This window comes from Macrobrachium rosenbergii, chromosome 5 (assembly GCF_040412425.1).
Source record: "Macrobrachium rosenbergii isolate ZJJX-2024 chromosome 5, ASM4041242v1, whole genome shotgun sequence".
Lineage (NCBI taxonomy): Eukaryota > Metazoa > Arthropoda > Malacostraca > Decapoda > Palaemonidae > Macrobrachium > Macrobrachium rosenbergii.
The window spans coordinates 40173753-40194341 of NC_089745.1; the positions used below are offsets into that span (position 1 = coordinate 40173753).

The 20589-nt window shown below is 37.6% G+C and overlaps 1 protein-coding gene across 1 annotated transcript in view; it reads right to left on the bottom strand.

Moving 5' to 3' along the window:
* Positions 1-2677: 2677 nt before the first annotated feature.
* LOC136838693 (serine/threonine-protein phosphatase PP1-gamma catalytic subunit B-like) overlaps positions 2678-20589 on the bottom strand; it is a 40584-nt gene continuing 22672 nt past the window's right edge. Inside the window, exons 2-9 of the mRNA XM_067104100.1 lie at positions 9490-9695; positions 8533-8640; positions 7776-7864; positions 6598-6668; positions 5926-6003; positions 5008-5121; positions 3677-3820; positions 2678-3367 (exon numbers count right to left, since the gene is read on the bottom strand). Coding sequence (XP_066960201.1) covers positions 3335-3367; positions 3677-3820; positions 5008-5121; positions 5926-6003; positions 6598-6668; positions 7776-7864; positions 8533-8640; positions 9490-9695 — 843 coding nt within the window. The 3' untranslated portion in view covers positions 2678-3334. The remainder of the gene's footprint in view (positions 3368-3676; positions 3821-5007; positions 5122-5925; positions 6004-6597; positions 6669-7775; positions 7865-8532; positions 8641-9489; positions 9696-20589) is intronic.

Here is a 20589-nt window from a genome sequence, read left to right on the forward strand (position 1 = left end):
ATAGTTTTCAACTACATTTGTTTATACTCAGTGATTCCAAAACATAATATAGACCTACTAATGCGTATGCAAATATTTACGGTCATATACGTGTATGCATGCATTCTGAACCTTCTAACGATTATACCTCACGTTCTAAACATATCTTAAATCTAAATGATATCTCGGCTTCAAAAAACTTTATATTTTGACTATCATGAAAAATCTGTAGGTTTTGGAGGGAAAACACTGAAAGCTAACTGCTATGCTCTGCTGATGGAATTTATAATCATTATCTTTGGAGTACTTAAAAATAAAGGGCAACAATATATAATTTTTATGTGATTTTGCGCGCTCCTTTAACTCTCAAGTGTGCGGACCTGGTAAGGTGAAAGATTCTATAAATTACATTCTGAAATGATTAAGGATTCTGCGTGCTATATCTTTCTTTACAGTTTTGTCTTTTGAGAAGATTTTCTAAGTAAACATTAAAACAAAAAAGAAACCAACCAAAATTAAAGGAAACAAAAAATAAAATAAATTATAACTATGACTTGTACTTTTATTATGCAATACTGTACATCATTCTTGTAAAAAGTTTGCAATCATTACAAAACAAGGAGATTGTGATCCTTGTGATTTGCAAAGGCCTATTGCTAAAGTCTTACCTATAAATGAACCAATTTCATATATGACAAATAAAAGAAAAAAATGCACAAAAACTTATTCTAATGAGCGAAAGTTGAACTAAATTGATTAATAAAAACAAGTGTAATTAAAATACTTTCAATTTTCATAATAATTTTATGTAAAGTGTTACGGGTTTATTACAATAATGGAATGGATGAACTTTTAATTTTTTACAGGCGATATTTTGAAATTTCGTGATGCAGTGAATGAATATTTCACAAGCAAGACACTTTTCCCTTATTATAATGACGTGGTGAAATGGTGCAAGATAATTAACATACAAGAAACTTTTATCTGTTTACAATCTGTTTCTTGCCATTGATAAAAACTTCAGTTTAAAAATACCAAATAATGATAATAATAATAATACTGTAAAACTTATCACTAACAGATCATAACTAAACACACCACTTAGATAAAAAAAAAAAAAAGACCTTATTAGACCAACTTTTCTCGAAAAAGCCACTATTGCATAAAACGAAGTCCTGAGAGAGAGAGAGAGAGAGAGAGAGAGAGAGAGAGAGAGAGAGAGAGAGAGAGAGAGAGAGAGAGAGAGAGAGAGAGAGTTTTTGAACTACCGAGGTGACGAAACGAACCTAAAACTACAGAGGTAGCATACGGTGCAAAAAAGGATTCCCTCCTTCCATGTTTCATCTCTAAGGACGTCGTCAAGACCTCCTTTCTTTTATTTGCTCATTATAATTTCTCAATATTTAGTTTATTGTATCTCTGGTGTTTATGATAATAAACATTCAGGCTGAGAGTAGTTATAGCAATGTTTATATCCTTAAATTCACTGTCAACGTCTGAAACTTTTGAAACTTCAATAGTTTTGTAGGGAAGTCACTGTAAGCAAATGTACTACCCGAATTATAGTCGCAGATGTATGACAGCAGTATATGTGTGCGTGTGTATGTATATATATATATATATATATATATATATATATATATATATATATATATATATATATATATATATATATATATATATATATATATATATATATATATATCCGGACACCGTTTAGTAAGAGAAATTTATATATATTTTTCTGAAGCCGTGGAATGTGTTACAGCTACGATGACTTCGTCAACATCAAACATATTCACACGCGTAAATTTCAACATGGAAAACTTCAGGAGAGAATCTGAGGTGCAGGAAGTTTGTAACCATAGAAAGTAAAGTTCGATTCCCGTGACAGGAAACTACAGGAGGAAAAAAAAGTGGTTTTCCGAGAACTGAACGACGATGGGCATCTACAAATCATTCTCTGAAAGCAACAGACTTCAGAAAAGGTGGAAGGCTCCGTGACCAAGAAAGGTAGTTTTAAGGAAGATCTCACGGAGATATTGTTTATTAATGATATTTTCTGTCTGAGCTATATAAAAAAGGGTGTATATGATGCAGTACAGGTGAGATAAAGAGAAATTTGACCAAAATAATGCGAGAAATTTACCGTCTTTTGTTCATGGTCGTACGTATGAAAGTTCCGTTGGGCGCCACGTTTACTACTAGCCCATCTGTAAATTTCTCACATTATTCTGTAAATTCCTCGAATTACCTCACCTATACTGCGTCATATACACCCTTTTCCATATTGGTCAGAAAATATCATTAATAACAAATATCTCGATGCGGAGCTCTTCCCCAATGCTGGAGGACGGCGAGGGACATAGATGCAAAGGATCATCGCGTGGATGTGCAGTTTCAAATGCTCGGAAGAAGACGCTGCAAGATAAGATCGCCAACGAGAAGACAGAAACGCCGCATAGCATGAAATAGCTCCTTAACTCTACAAGGAGACGTTGGTCATCTCAAACGGCCCATGGATGGTTGTATGAAGTGTTTCATAAATAGCTAATATGTACATGGCAGTACGAACACTAAGATGTGTACAAAAACACATTCACACAGTTGCCAGAACACCTTTTATACGTCACACGCTGATAATCATCCCCGATTTGGCGTTGATCCCTAAACATACCAACACATACTAACCCTTCTCTTTTTCTTGTATGACAATATCACAAGACACAAAAGGGGCTACGACACACGTACACGTTACAGCGGATAAAAATCTATCGTACATCCAGCCTTCTTCCTCGCCATGTTGACTAGTTAGGGAACTGTTCGGTCTCTCGTCCAGCCGTTGTTTTTGGAGGAAGCGAAGCTTTGCTTGTTTTGAAGACAGTTTCACAAGAGTGAGGGAAAGAGATGAAGAAGAGGGAGGTAGTGAGAGAAAAGAGAAGAGAGGGAGAGATGTGAGATCAAGGGGTGTAATGTGACAGTGCAGTAAGTAGTCTGATTGTGTGCATACGCTGCCTTCATAACAGCCCTATGCACTTTACACCGAGAGGACATCAATATGCAGCATATCAATAAAGCCCTACGTAGCAACAAGAATAGATACCTATTTCCCAGGTACACAATGACTGTATATTGACAATGATGATAACAATCACAGCAGCAGTGCAGCGGCGGAGGCGGCGGCGGCAAACTTGGTAAGGCAAAAGTCGTACGAAGACAATGAAGAGAGAGAGTGACTGGGCTCTGGCTACGGTAACCAATATGGCTTGGACTGAGCGAATCGTGCAGTTTCTCCTGATGGGGGAGAACGTAGTCAATAAATAATCTCTTTCATTCTGGCCAGAAGGCTTCTTCCTCATTTCTTGATGTACACGCGGCGACGGTCAGGCTGCAAGAGAAAGAAAATGGGTCGTTAGGTATAGGTTTATGACTACGTTTACTGAAACTCTATCAATCTTGATAAGCAAACTACAAGGATATTATTGAAAACGTTGCAACGCAGAGAGAGAGAGAGAGAGAGTCACAAAAGACTACAAGGATGTCTCAGAAAACGCTGCAATGAAGAAAGAGAGAGAATACTAAGGTTTTAGAAAATGGCGCAACGGTGAGAGAGAGAGAGAGGGTGCAAAAGACAAGGGTTTTAGAAAACGGTGCAACGAGGAGAGAGAGAGAGAAACGTATTCGAGGAAAGACTCACGGGTAAGATGTTGAACCAGCAGGTGAGATCCTCGCTCACGCCCATGACGGCGCCGGCGTTGTCGAACTCCCCGCAGTAATTGGGCGCGCTGAAGAGGGTGACCATAGACCTCTTCTCGAAGAACTGGTATCCGTCCTCGACCACCTGACAGAGGAAGGGAATGATCGTCAGGATTTTCAGGGCTAATTCTATTCGCCTTGCATTTTGAGACATTTTTATCCATTTATTAAACTATTAGTTAATTTTTTTCTTATTTAACAAGTGAGATCTGTTCTTTCTGTATTTCCTTCTGCCTTCTGTTGCTACTCTGTAATGAACACCATTAAACTCTTTGGAAGCTTGTTGAATTTCATGAAAGTCAGTGCCCCCTGTGGGCTTGTTCCATATGAATAGGGTTCATCTTCTGAATAATAATAATAATAATAATAATAATAATAATAATAATAATAATAATAATAATAATAATAATAATAATAATAACTCGTTGCTTTTTTAGAAAACAGCTTCGAAATTGCTTGAAAGAACCAGTCCTTGAAACATATATTGTATGTTAATTTAAGTCCATGAAATCATTATGTTTATAAATGACTATTGTATATAATGATTCTTTATTTATTTTCCAGGAAGACAATGCCTTCTAAATCACTTGTAGTATTCAGTCCTTGAAACATACATTGTATGTTAATTATAAGGGTATGAAAATTACAAAATTGCGCGATAATAACAGCTAATTCGAATGCGTCATTTAAAAAGGATTTCTAGAAACAAAAACGAGAATTTGTGACAGACAACAACAGCGCCATTTCCCTCAATTACTAAATTGACAGCTTCTCATCGTTCTTGCGGGAAGTCTCGTAGATATTGTATTATATGTCACTATAGCAAGTTATATATCACTATAGTAATTTAGAGTGGCATAATCTAGTTCTTCGTTTGAGTGACCTCAAAAGATATCACTTGTATTTATCATACTTTGTTGAGAATAAAGAAGTAAATAAAATATACAGGAAAAAATCCAGGTACTGTTTCCAAAAAAATCATTTTAAATACAAAAAACAGAGAGTAAACTAGTATTTTTTATGAATTATTAAAAACAAAACGAAAACCTGAATCGAGAGAGAGAGGGAGAGAAGAAAAATTAAATCAAGAGAGAGAAAGAGTGAGGAAAAATTAAATCGAGAGGGAGACAGAGAGAAATTCAACAGACAGAGAGAGAGAGAGGAAAAATTAAACCGAGAGGGAGACAGGGAGAAATTCAACAGAGAGAGAGAGAGAGAGAGAGAGAGAGAGAGAGAGAGAGAGAGAGAGAGAGAGAGACTTAGCTGGCTCACCTGATGCGCCCTGACGACAAGGCTGCAGTCGTGGTGTTCTAGAAAGGCCTTTAAAACGTCACCTCCGAAGGTCCAGGAGACGCCCCTATCATTCGGCGCCCACCCTCGTACTTCCTGAAAATAAAAAATGAATAAGAAAATCAATTAAGTGAATAAAAACTGAATTAAGAGAATAAAAACTTCCTCCCAGAGGATGTCGTGCAATTGGAACTTCAGAAGTTCACGCGAAGCTGCAATGCATTACTACCCTAATACTATTCTCCCTGCAATTTAATATATTTTTATGTATTTATTAATCTATTTTTTCTTTCTTAGTAAGTGAGATCTCTTCTTTCTGTATTTCCCTCTACTTCCTCTTACTTCTTCCTAATGAACACCACATTCTTTGGAAGCTTGAATTTCAAATCAATGGCCCATTTTGTGGGCTTGTTCTATATGAGTAGGTTTATTCAGGCGAATAAACGTAGGAGAGTGGAGAGGAAGAGAGAGGCACTTAAAGTCAAAAGGGAAGGTCCAGTAAACCAATTATTTCATTCGCAACATGAGATGGAACTTTCTTCCTTGAGTGGCGCCATCTATACTGTTTATTTTAGGCTCTGATAGAGTTTGTTCAAATTAGAACTTATCAAGTTCAATACAGAAATCAACAGAACTTCTTTTAACTTTGCAAGAACCCTCAGCTGAATCTTCGCCGCTTTTTAAATAAAATTCCCAAAAATAAAACCGATATTTGAAACAAATGTTTATTTTAGGTACTGACTTATTCTCCTCGGCTGAATCTTTACTGCTCGTCAACTACGTACAACTCACCCGCCCCCCCAACAGATAAACGTAGTGATATATAAATATCAATAAATGTCAAAATGCATAAAGTTTTCATACATGAAGCTTTCTTCTCAGCAGAGAAGAATCTCTTACCTCGTCGGGATCTGCCCAGAGAATATCACACACGAGCCCAGATTCAGGAACATTCAGCGGCCTCTCTATGACACGGATCTGAAAGAGATATTCATATATTCAGTATCGTGAGTGAATACACTATTCCCCTCTCAAATGTAGCTGCTTTATCTCAGTTTAAGGAAATTGTGATGAAAATAGAATGATTGCCCGATATACATTTTAGCAATTTTCTAGTTGCTTAAGTCTGAGAATTGTTCATCAGTGAGAGTCTCTCTCTCTCTCTCTCTCTCTCTCTCTCTCTCTCTCTCTATATATATATACATCATATATATATATATATATATTATATATATATTATATATATAAATGCATATACATATACAGTATAATTATATATATAATTATATGTATAAATATATATATATATATATATATATATATATACAGAGAGAGAGAGAGAGAGAGAGAGAGAGAGAGAGAGAGAGAGAGAGAGAGAGAGAGAGAGAGAGAGAGAGCGCTAAAAGCCAGTCTCTCAGTAACCCAGTAGAAGTGAGAACACATCATTCAGCCCGACCCTTAAATGAAGCGAGAGTCAAATAATCAGTGACGAATACGGACATAGCAGTGAAAGAAATCAATTAAAATGCAGACAAGGACACGGACAGTACAAGTACGGAGGCAGGACATTACCTGGTCAAGGCTCTGGAGATCTGGCGACAGTCCGCCATGCATACATAAGATTGTGCCCTCTATCAGCGCAGCTGTGGGAAAGACAAGTGGTCGTGAATCAGATGTTTTTTGCGATAATACAACTTGAGAAGTAAAAGACATATTGCTTATTTATTATTTTGTTTACAGATGCTGCTCCTAATCAGGAATCACATGTTTTTTGTGATGATATACATTGAGAAATACAAGACACTTTACGTTTTTATTATCGTGTTCATAGATACTGCTACTAATAGTGAAATTGCGCTATAATGTTGGCTCGACGTTACACTCGTATAACGAAAGTACTCTTTGTCGCTGAAACAATTCATCCGAATATATTTAACAGGCTATATCGCCTGAAGATATACTCTAGCCGATAAGAATTTTGTCGTGAGAATCCCACAGGAGTAGCTTTTAAAGGAATTTTAATAGACCAAAGACAATTGTCGTGAGTATCCCAGGAGGTGTAGCTTTTAAAGCAATTTTAATAGACCAAAAACACGTAATTAATTTTCAAAATTCAATTTAAAACCAAACGAATAACCAGTGTATTAAGAGTAAGAGGACTTAGCAATTTACATCCTCAAAGGTTTTAGCAAAGATACAATGCATTACTACTCTTAAGCAATTTTCCTTCTACTTTATTTATTTACAGTTTCGTCTGTTTATTTATTAATTTGTTTTACTTATCTTTTTCTATAATAGCTGATCTCTTCTTACTGCATTTCCTATGACCTTCTGTTATTCTTTCAAATGAACACTATAATTTTTTGGAAGCTTTAATTTCAAGTCACTGGAGTCTTTAGCCGTTGTGGGCTTGTTCCATATAAATAGGATTCCACTGAATAATAATAATAATAATAATAATAATAATAATAATAATAATAATAATAATAATAATAATAATAATAATAAATACTTATAGCAGCATGAGTCTTGCAATGGAGAAACAAATCCACAGCTATGTATGGGTACAAATATATCTAAAAAATAAATATCTACAGAGCTTTCGAGAATCTGAAAAGGGGAATCGAACAGATTCCCGAAAGGTCTCTGTATAGATTTACTTTTAAATATACTTGGACCCATACATAACTGTGGCTACGTTTCTCCAATAATAATAATAATAACACAAGCGTATGAAAAATTTGACTCACCGAGAGGAAGACAGTTGAAAAGGTCTGTGAAAGTCTTCCATAGCTTCACGTTGTACCGTCTTTTGCACTCGTCATAAAACCCGTATATTCTGCGAAATAAAATGACGAAATAGGTAAGAAAAAAAAATAAATTAAAGATCGTTTGGGTGACACTTATCGGAATGAGACAGAAGAAAGTCTGGGTTACGTATGCATGCGAATATACAAGTAAAACAATTAGTATTTTCAAGTTACTTAATGAAGAGGACTCGAATTCAGTTATCACTTGTATTAAACTCAAGAGTAGAGAGAGAGAGAGAGAGAGAGAGAGAGAGAGAGAGAGAGAGAGAGAGAGAGAGAGAGAAAGTCTGTAGTTACTTTATGTAGATATATAAAAAGGGCTCTCATTCAGGATTTGTCATTTAAGAGCAGGTGAGAGAGAGAGAGAGAGAGAGAGAGAGAGAGAGAGAGAGAGAGAGAGAGAGAGAGAGAGAAATTCTTAAGTTACCTAGTGGAGATATATAAAGAGGACCCTAACTCAGAATGATTTTTCATTTATATAAAATTCAAGAGAGAGAGAGAGAGAGAGAGAGAGAGAGAGAGAGAGAGAGAGAGAGAAATTCTTAAGTTACCTAGAGATATATTGACCCTAACTCAGAATGATTTTTCATTTATATAAAATTCAAGAAAGAGCAGGTGAGAGAGAGAGAGAGAGAGAGAGAGAGAGAGAGAGAGAGAGAGAGAGAGAGAGAGAGAGAGAGAGAGAGTCTCCTCTTACCTGTTTATAGAAGCACATTCGTGGTTTCCTCGGAGTATAAAGAAATTGTTGGGATACTTCACTTTGTATGCTAACACTAAGCATATGGTCTCCAATGACTGTTTTCCTCTGAAACGGAAAGATATTGGGCGTAAGAATACTTCTATTTCAGTTATAATTTATTTGTTCTAGGAAATAACTAAAAGGCATTTTACTAAATAACTATATTAATTATTTTTTCATCTTAAGCTCAAAGCAAATCATTTAATTCTTAATGAATGACAAATGAAAATACTGACTTCATATTCATTTTATCAAACGATTCGATTATGTTTCTTATCTTAAACTAAAAGGAAAATCATTTACTTTCTAATGAATGATACATTAAAATACTGCCTTCAGATTGAAAATTATGTTACAAAATTGCTTCATGGTGATGAAATACAAAGTAATCTTTAAGGCTTAAAGTGAGAAAAGTCTGTAATTGAAGTTGACTCACCGATTCAGTATGTAAAAGCGTACGTATTACTCTTCCAGTAAGAAAAGATTCAAGCAAGAACAATAGTTTGTCTTAATACGAACAAATGCTACATGATTTGCGATTCTTTCTGTCTTAATACAAACAAATGCCACATAATTTGCGCTTTCTCTTGTCTTAATACGAACAAATGCTCCGTGATTTGCAATCTTTTGTCATAATACGAACAAATGCTCCGTGATTTGCAATCTTTTGTCATAATACGAACAAATGCTCCGTGATTTGCAATCTTTTGTCATAATACGAACAAATGCTCCGTGATTTGCAATCTTTTGTCATAATACGAACAAATGCAACATGATCTGCGGTTCCTTCTGCCGTAATACGAACAAATGCTACACGATTTCCTAGAGACGCACCAGCCCAGAGAAATCACATAAAGCGGCTCTAACATTCCCCAGGAGACTGGTCATCCTTCGTAGCAATCTACAGAGCCTTACCTATCAACGTAGTCCCCGAGGAAGAGATAGTTCTGGTCAGGTGGGTAACCCAGTTTGTCGAAGTGACGCAGTAGGTCGTTGAACTGGCCGTGGATGTCGCCTATGATGTTCACGGGCGCCTCCAGCTCCACCAGAGTCGGCTGCTCAAGGAGGATCTGGCGTGCGGCTGCTACCAAGGCCCTGATTTGTGTTTCCTCCATCCGGATCTGGAAGGACGGAGAAAGTGTGAGGTTAGAGTACAAGTGCCTCTATAATATTATTTAAAATTAGAGAGAGAGAGAGAGAGAGTATCATTTAAATTACCAAGTGTAAATATAATACAATTAATATAATACAATATATACATATATATATATATATATATATATATATACTTTATACTACATGTATAATTTCTAACATGCGCCTTTTTCTCCCATTAAAAGGTATTGCTTCACTAACTCTTTTAGAATGAGACTGCTACCAAAATGCTATTTTTCCCCATGACTGCAACTCCCCACAGTAGACCAAAGCACACAGTTCTCTCCTTACGTCAACAAAGACAAAATTAAAATTTTACTGTAAAAGGGCCCCAAATTATCACCCCGGTGGGTTCAATCTTGGGATCTCTCATTGGTGTGTTTGTCAAGGTGTTACCCTTTGGCAGCTAGTGTTAAGGAATTGGAATATGAGATTTAGGCCTGATGCCAAGCGCAGGGTCCTGAGAGGTCATTCTGCGCTGAAAGGAAAATTGAGAGTAGAGGAGGTTTGAAAGGTGTAACAGGAGGAAAACCTTCTAGTTGAACTAAGAAACAACTGTTAGGAGAGTGTGGAAAGTAAGATGGTGGAAAGAGGATATGAACGGAGGTACAGTAAAAGGAATGAAAGGGGTTGCAGTTAAGGGGCGAAGGGACGCTGCAAAGAGGTACACTGATGGAACTACCCCCCTACGGGAACTAGTGTTATGGGAGAGGACCTCCGTAGCCGGTTACAGCAATTTATAATGCTTTCCACGACAAGCATCTGGAAGCGGGGATTCCACTTGGTGTTGCAAGAGCAACTTAGAAAGCTCCACTATTTTTCCTCGAATAGCACAATCCCTGGATGGCAAAAACATCCTCGTCCAGGCTGGTAAGAGTTCCTGACGCTGAACCTTTGACGTCACTTTCGTATGCCAACGGGTTCACCAAGGTTAGACATTTGGAAGGGCGCGCGCCGAATACTAATCAGGTATGCAAAATCTCAAGTCCCGATGACGACTCTTTTAATGAAGGTGTGACTCTTCGATGCATATCTCGCAATGAGCATCTCAGTTCACCACAACAGAAACGACTTTGATTGACTTGATTTCAGTATATGGGGCTTCTCTTACTTGACTGGCCTCAAGGCTTTGGAATATGCCAAAGTATTTGAATTTAACGAAATATTAATATTAATGTGGTCACGTCTCTCTCTCTCTCTCTCTCTCTCTCTCTCTCGTTCGTGTGAATAAGATAAACTGTTAACAAAGACTCTCGAGGTTAGAGCCCAGCATGTGACAGATATTTCACCTATGGAAAAATGAATGATGCAGCAGGTGTAATTGACTGGTGACGTCAACAAACCAGTGGTAGCCTTGGCTGGAGTACCTCAAGGCAGGTTTACGGGTAAAGGCACTGTTGCATGACTTGCATAGCCAATTGAGTAAACATAATCCAAACTGTTTTCTTTTATAACAAGTAAATAATGCGCCGAAGTTTCTTCGGCGCAATAGAGTTTTCTGTACAGCCGCTACAGCGTATAATCAAGACCACCGAAAATAGATCTGTCTTCTGGTGGTCTCGGCATAATGCGGCCCATGAAACTTTAACCACGGCCCGGTGTGGCCTATCCTATATACCATTGCCAGAAGCACGATTATGGCTAACTTTAACCTTAAATAAAATACAAACTACTGTGGCTAGAAGGCTGCAATTTGGTATGTTTGATGATTGGAGGATGGATGATTACCATACCAATTTGCAGCCCTCTAGCATCAGTAGTTTTTAAAATCTGAGGGCGGACAGAAAAAGTGAGGACAGAAAAAAGTGCGGACAGAATAAAGTGCGGACGGACAGACAAAGCCGGCACAATAGCTTTCTTTTCAGAAAACTAAAATCCTGAAAAAGTGATTTAAAGTAAAAGAAACTTCGACGATTAACTGGATGTTTTCAGGATATTACGAGAAGTCAGTGTTTTACGTGTGAAGTCTTGATATCGAAAATATTCATGACATAACCCACCAAAAAAGGAAATGATCATTTCCTTGCAAAGGCACCTTTCACCATGAATGAATTACGCCTAAATATGTACATTTTAGGAGCGCTACCATAGTGTTCCTTCTCCATAGAAGAGAGGTTGGGGGGAAGCCTATGTGAAGCTTACAAATCAGAAACAAGGAAGTCTTGTGCTGGACTCGTCATTCTTTCCTCGCGGATTTTCACGTACATGATCTACCAATCAACATCTATTTGGAAAAGCTTTAGAAACTTGAGCCTGACTACCATAACACATCATTTTTCCACGACGACATATGAACTTCCATCAAAATCAAGTTCTATAAACAACTATAATTCCTAGGCGGATTCTCATGTACATAACCTAGTAATCAACATCTATTTGGAAGAACTTAGGAAAACTGAGCATGACAACCATAACACATAACACATAACACATCATTTTCCAACGTCAGTACATGATGTTCCATCAAAATCAAGTTCTATAAACAACTATAACCTCTAAGCGGATTCTCATGTACATAATCTATCAATAAACATCTATTTGGAAAAGCCTGGGAAACTTGGGCCTGACAACCATAAAACATCATTATTCCACGACGGCATAAGAATTTCCATCAAAATTAAGACCAGCAAACAACTATGATTCCTAGGCGGATTCTAATGCGCATAATCCACCAATCAACGTCTATTTGGAAAAACGGTGGAAACTTGAGCCTGACTACCATAAAACTTTATTTTCCCTTGACGCCACGTGAATTCATGAATTCCCACCAAAACCAAATGCTGTAAACAACTATGAACCCCAGAATGGTCCAACCTATGGGATAGATGACAACCAGAGTGACAGTTTGACGTGTTACATTCATGCCTCCCTCTGGCCCTGAGATGTGTCCCCCGTGAATGTTAATGATCCTCCCGAAGTTGTTTTGTGGCGTCACTGCAACGTCGATTAAACCGAGAGAAACTTTGGAACTGCCCTTTTGGGTCCTTGGAACGGTTAAGGCAATCCTCTACAGGTTACGCAATGGTCCTCTTTGAGGAAAATTCATCAAGAGGGACTTGAGACCAATTAGAGATAAAAACAATGATTACTTATTAAACTATCAATCAGAAAACCTGAAAAAAATCAGTAAGAAAAAATGATTATTAGATGGGCTGACGGGGGGGAGAGAGAGAGAGAGAGAGAGAGAGAGAGAGAGAGAGAGAGAGAGAGAGAGAGAGAGAGAGAGTAATAGTCACTTGTTAAATTATCAATCGGAAAACCTAAGAAACTCAATAAAGAAAGCAGATTATCAGATGAGCTGAGTAAGAATATGAGAGAGAGAGAGAGAGAGAGAGAGAGAGAGAGAGAGAGAGAGAGAGAGAGAGAGCGAGAGGGAGAGAGAGAGAGAGAGATATGCCTTTGACGTCAGGAGCTGAGAGGGCGCTGAAATTGGGAAACGGAAGGAAAAGGGGTGTCCTGCGGATGGCTCTGAGAGAGAGAGAGAGAGAGAGAGAGAGAGAGAGAGAGAGAGAGAGAGAGATGTTGCCCTCCTCCGAGCTGAATTCGGAATTAAAGTTCGCCGGTGGGAGCTGAATGGGAATGAAGAGGGGGTTTCTCAACTACCAGATGGAACAGGAACTTGACGAAGGGTGAAACCTGTCACAGAGATTAAGTCTTATATTTATCTGTTTCTGAGAAACAGACTTTAACGCCAATGTTTTCTTTCTATTATTATAATAATAATTATTATTATTATTATTATTCAGGAGGTAACCCCTATTCATATGGAACAGGCTTACAAGGGCCACTGACTTGAAATTCAAGGCTTCCAAAGAATATGGTGCTCATTTGAAAGTTACAGAAGATAGGAATCATTACGATACTTTGTTGCAATATCAGAGGGGATGTTCATCTCTCTGGATGTAATATATACAGTGTGTGTATATATACATACACACACACACACACACACATATATATATATATATATATATATATATATATATATATATATATATATATATGTAATATATATAAAGACAGATAGATAGATAGGTAGATAGACACATATATATGTATATGTATGTATGTATATATATATATATATATATATATATATATATATATATATATATATATATATATATATATATAGTAAACGTGAATATAATATAAAATTATAATGACTCGTGAAAGCTGGGCACGTCAACAGCTCTCACAACCGAGCTATCTGCAAGGAACTTCAATCAATCCACCAGAAAAATGACCGTAGAGAAAGCCAAGTGTAATATAGCACTCTTGGACCGCAGCCCAATGTAGGCTTTTCATAATCCTCCTTTGCACTTCTTTACTGCGAGGGGAGGGGGAAGGCCACCGTTAATACTTATCTCATTCCTTATCTTTTTCTTTACAGATGAAGGCTTCACGAGAGAACCTTCAACATGACTTCAGGATGCCTACTTACAAACGGGTGTGTCACCGAAGGATTTCGAGCATGTGGTTTCTAGCAGACGCATCAGCAAGCGAACACGTGCTATGAAAGCCATGTGGGTTTTAGAGTGCAAGGATGCATCAGTGTCCCGACGCTATGCCACATGTAGCTAATTTTATGAATATGGAGATGAACCGTAGATTTATTACGTATTGGTAAATCTGTTTTATTTTGTTAAAATTTAATGCTATTGTTGTTTAATTGTTATTGTCTCTTCGCTTTCTTTCTTTCATTTTGTTGATTTATTCCTCTTTCTTGCTCACTTTTCAAAAAAGGTCATTACATTCCGTGAGAGAAGGCTTTGCAATGCAAGGACTTTTATGCTCGTTCCAGGTGAATAATCGCTTATTTCTCATAATAATAATAATAATAATAATAATAATAATAATAATAATAACTATCAGCAAGAGGGCCTTGAGGGGACTAACACTCCTTGCCGTCAAGGCAATGATGAGCCAAGCTGGGAGGAAGGTCTTTCACCATACATAGAGGGACACTGCAGAAACGAAAATCAAGATGGCGGTAGGGGCAATGGTGTTAGTCATGTGACCACCTCATTCGTCGTCTCTCGCCCTCTCAATTAATCGCTGCAGCCCGGAAGCTGAGGTTCTCTCTCAGCGCGTGTATGGATAAACAAGTGAGTAAGAGGACATGCGTCTTCATTGGGCATTCCGTTATCATAACGTATCAAGGTGCAATGCTGTCATGTGGGTTTGTGTCTGGTGTCCTGGTCTATTGGGGGAATCTGATACTCTACAGGGAATCTGATACTCTGCAGGGAATCTGATACTCTACAGGGAATCTGATACTCTGTAGGGCCTCTGATACTCTGTAGGGACTCTGATACTTTACAGGGAATCTGATACCCTGTAGGGACTCTGACACTCGGCAGGGAACCGGATACTCTGTAGGGAATCTGATACTCTACAAGAATCTTATACTCTGTGGGGAATCTGATACTCTACAGGGACTCTGATACCCTACAGGGAATCTCATACTCTGTAGGGACTCTGACACTCGGCAGGGAATCTGATACTCTGTAGGGAATCTGATACTTTACAGGGAATCTGATACTCGGTAGGGAATCTGATACTCTGCAGGGAATCTGACACTCGGCAGGGAATCTGATACTCTGTAGGGACTCTGACACTCGGCAGGGAATCTGATACTCTGTAGGGACTCTGACACTCGGCAGGGAATCTGATACTCTGTAGGGAATCTGATACTCTACAGGGAATCTGATACTCTGCAGGGAATCTGATACTCTACGGGAATCTGATACCCTACAGGGAATCTCATACTCTGTAGGGACTCTGACACTCGGCAGGGAATCTGATATTCTGTAGGGACTCTGACACTCGGCAGGGAATTTGATACTCTGTAGGGAATCTGATACTCTACAGGGAATCTGATATTCTGTAGGGAATCTGATACTCTACAGGGAATCTGATACCCTACAGGGAATCTCATACTCTGTAGGGACTCTGATACTCTACAGGGAATTTGATACTCTACAGGGAATCTGATACTCTGTAGTTACTCTGGTACTCTGTAGGGACACTGATATTCTACAAGGAATCTGATACTCTGCAGGGAACCTCATACTCTGTAGGGACTCTGACACTCGGCAGGGAATCTGATATTCTGTAGGGACTCTGACACTCGGCAGGGAATCTGATACTCTGTAGGGAATCTGATACTCTACAGGGACTCTGGTACTCTGCAGGGAATCTGATACTCTACAGGGACTCTGATACTCTGCAGGGAATCTGATATTTTGCAGGGGATCTGATATCCTGCTGGCAAGGAGAAGGAAAGGAGAGACGAAGTGCATTGTACTTGAAAAATGAATTGGTATAAAATAATCAAATTTTCCGTGAACTGGAGTAACATGACTGGATGTGAAGCTGAAAAGGGTCTTGGAAGCTTCTTTACTTTTTATGAAGGCCCTTTCTTGTCTGCGCTTCTGTCTTTTCAATGTTACATGAAATAAGGAGAGAGAGAGAGAGAGAGAGAGAGAGAGAGAGAGAGAGAGAGAGAGAGAGAGAGAGAGAGAGACGCCTTCTCAATATTACATAAGCGAGGGACAGAGACAGAGTGAAAGAACAAACACCCCCATGTTACATAAAATAAGAGAAGAGAGAGAGAGAGAGAGAGAGAGAGAGAGAGAGAGAGAGAGAGAGAGAGAGTACAAAAACCTCTTTTTTTTATCTTTTTACAAAGCATGAATCATACCATACTCAACGAGATTTGAAGTGAAAATAAAAAAAAATATAAACTTTAACCAATTAACTGAAGATTACTAGCGAACAATTCAGAGCATTTCTATGTCACTGTTAATCGCTAATGAAGTCGAGAATAATATCAAAGCCTTTTACGTATTTAATTCACGGAACAAATTTCAATGACAAAGGCACATTTAAAGAGACATGCTTCTGCAATAGATGAATTCGACAGGTGTCCTTTATGTAATCGCAATTCCTTGCTCAGTGCTTCCTGAAAGTGGATATATATCGAAGGCCCTTTGGCGTAAAAATAAACAATCAACTATCAGGAAGTTATAGAACAAACATCCCCCGTAGGGGTGTAGTGCCGTCAGTGCTCCTCATGCGTTGCACTGTAGGCATTGCTTAAGGTTCTTTGCAATGTCCCTCCGGCTGCTAGCTGCAACCCCTTTCATTCCTATTACTGTAACCTCCGTTCATATTCTTTGTTCCATCTTACTTTACACCCTTTCATATAACAATAATATTGTTTCATACTGCAATTGCTAGGCTTTCCTCCTGTTACCCCTTTCAAACCATTTTACTCTCAATTTCCCTTTTAACGCTGGATGACCTCATAGGCTCCAGCGCTTGGCCTTTGGCCTAAATTCTACATTGTATCTAGAACAAACATCAGTGTCGTTGGAAGTCTTAGAACAGGCATTAATTCTAGAACATTGTATTTATCTAGAACTTGTTGGAAAAACATCGTTTTAGTGTACAATATTTCGTTTTGTCGCACTTGTCTTAGAACACTGGTTTCATCATCATTCAGGAGTGTCGTAGAACTATCAACATGCTTGTCCAACAAGGTGTTTGTCACAATTTGAAAACAATTTGTGTGTTTAGGTTGGACAAGCAGTTCGATACCCGATTCAAACAGCCTTTTTCTTGATAGTTTATTTTTTTCTTGTTTTCTTTTTCCTCTGCTTGTTGGAAAGGTTTCTGTATCTACCAAGTATAGCTATGCAGGCTTTCTTATGGCTCATGTTGCATGGACGTTGTACAGGCATTTCCCTGACGTTTGATCAAACATCCGTTTGAACTATGGCGATGTTTGAACAAACAGTTTCATCATCTGTTGGAAGAGCGGTGCCCCGACGTCAGAGGAAGGCAACTAAGGGTCGTTCGATGATGAAGCAACTATGTTGGTCAAGTTTCTCGTGTTTATGATATCCACCACCTCCCTCTCTTTATATAATTCCAGAATGAGTCAGAAATTAAAAAATAAACAAGCGTCACCGAGCAGCTGAAAATAAACAAGAAAACAGAAGAGTTGTAACGGCAAGAAATCCAACGAGGGGAAATAAATGTGCAGAATTGGGAAACTTTCCCATTACAGGCAAAGGAATGTTCTCTGCCACCCAGACAGCAAGACTTAAGTTATGATGCTCTGCTAGTTTCCAATCTCTCTCTCTCTCTCTCTCTCTCTCTCTCTCTCTCTCTCTCTCTCTCTCTCTCTCTCTCTCTCTTGATTTTAAACGTTCTATAGTTTTTCTTCCCACTCATTTTGGAGGATCTAGGAATTTCTCTCTCTCTCTCTCTCTCTCTCTCTCTCTCTCTCTCTCTCTCTCTCTCTCTCTCTCTCTCTTTTGATTTTAGAAGTTCTATGTTTTTTCTTCCCACTTTTTTTGGAGGATTTAGGAATTTCGTGCTCTCTCTCTCTCTCTCTCTCTCTTCATCAAGGCAAGATATACTGGAAGGGTAAGGGAAGACGATAACGAGAAGGGGGAAGGGAAGAAGGAAAGGGGAGGGGAGATTACAATGGAAAAGAGGCATAAAACTACCGACGGAGAATCTGGGAGTGCCTTGTGCAAAGTGCTATCTGACTTACGTCCCTTCCTCTTCTCCTTCCCACACAGACACACCCCCTAACCCCCTCCCCCCTCCCACACAAACACACAAACACAACACACACACACACAAACACCAGAATATTATCATCGAGAAAGAAAACTTTGGCCAAATTGTTTCGGAGGATAATCTAAGATGCCTGCAAAGTTATGATTGCGGTTCGTGCGGGTTCCGGGAAGGAGAGCTCTCTCTTCGTGAGGGGATAATAATAATTAAGTGTGTTGCAGCAGTAGAGGCGCCTTCTGCGCCTTCGTCGTGTCGCCGCAACATGACAATAAAAGGAGGGCCGATTTCGTGAGGGGGTGGGGGTTGGGGCACTTCCGGCGTGGCTTTTATGTTTTGGCGACAGCCACTGGGTTATTATCATTATCTTGCCATGCTTTTGTGTGTGTATATATATATATATATATATATAATATATATATATATATATATATATATATATATATATATATATATATATATATATATATATATACAGTATATATAATGTAAATTCGCACCCCGTCTTTCATATGTTAACAGCCATGCAAAAACGTTATCTTCTTCTTCTTCGTATGATCTTAGTCCCATCTTCCTAAGTGAACGGATAGCGTGTTTACATTGACATATAGACACATTTTTGTCGTCATTCGAAAACAGCACTATACCGATGCTACGACAAAAATAAGTGAAACAATTATTGTATGTAAATGATAGTAATAATAATTAAAGCAATAAATCTAAGAAATTAAATCACATTACATCCTGTGCTGAGACTTAAATGAAGATAACAGTAAATAATAAAGATATGGGATTAAATCCTACTAAAGTCTGTGCTAGGACTCATTCTCAGATTTGAATAATGCATGGTGAATAATAGTGGAGCGAGCTTCGTCGCTCGATGACGTCACGATGCCTGTCAGTCAGTTGACTGCTGTCCTTGTTCGCTAGCCTGACCTTCGCTACTGCTCGTCGTCCTTACTCTCTGTTTAAAAACCCTGTTCCCGAGATTCATTTTTCGTTTTCCATGCGCCGTTCTCATGGGATTCTAAATTTCTGGTATATTGAGATAAAGTCTGTCAAAGGTTCTAAAATTTAGAGGTAGGTTTCGTCAAAGGTTCTGAAATGCGGAACTAAAATTTGTCAAAGGTTTTTAAGTATTTTAGTTTTGTGTTTTAAAACTTTCGATAAATTTCAGGTCTACGTTTTGGAACTGAAATTTATCAAAATTTCTAAAATACAAATGCAGCACTTATCAAAAGTTCTAAATTATAAAACTGAAATTTGTTAAAGGTTCTAAAATTCAGGAGTTATATTTATCAAGTGTTAAGATGCAGAACTAAAATTTATCGAAAGTCAAAAAATTAGAACTAAAATCTATCAAAAGTTCTAAAATACAGAATTAAAATATGTCAAAGGTTCTAAAATTCAGAACTTAAATTTATCAAAAGTTCCTGTACTGAAATATACGAGATTTTATTCATAAGGCATTACTGATACCGTATGATAAAAAAAATACCTACCCATACAAAATACAAAAGCCTTCAAAATTCGCTTCCTGAAAATATAAATCATGACCCATAAGCCTATATTATAAAAACAATAAAAATAAAAAACAAAAAAAGAAAAGTTAGAACCTAAAGAACGTAAATGCAATATTAAAACCCTTCAAAATCCGTTTCCTACAAATAGAAATCGCGACCCATAAGCCTATAGTGCATGAATATTTTTAAAAACTAAAGAGAAGACATTATAACCTAAAGACTTTATATAAAAAAAAGATTTTCAGAAGACACATTCCCCCATTCAATGTAAGGATGCTGCCGAAAGCCTATGCTATAAAAATAATTTTTAAAAATTTAGAAAATAAAAAAAGAGAAAGTATAACCTAGAGGCTTTAAAAAAAAATTTCCCGAAGAAAGATTCCTAAATTCAACATAAGGAAGTTGACGATAGTCTATACTATAAAAATAACCTTAAAAATTAAAAACAGAAAGTAGAACCTAAAGACTTAAAAAAAAAAAAAAAGCTTTTCTGAAGACAGGTTCCCTCTTTCAATGTAATCCAGAATTACTGATATTATGGGAAAATTCATCCAAAAAATGGCAATATTAAAAGCCTTCAAAAATCGTATCCTATGTTATAAAAACAATAAAATAATAAAAATTATTTAAAAAAATTAAAAAAGAAAGGAAACCTAAAGACTTTAAAAAAACGGAAATTTATCCCAAAAAATTGTAATATTAGACGCCCTCGAAAAGCGCTTGGTTCCTATGTTATGAAAACAAT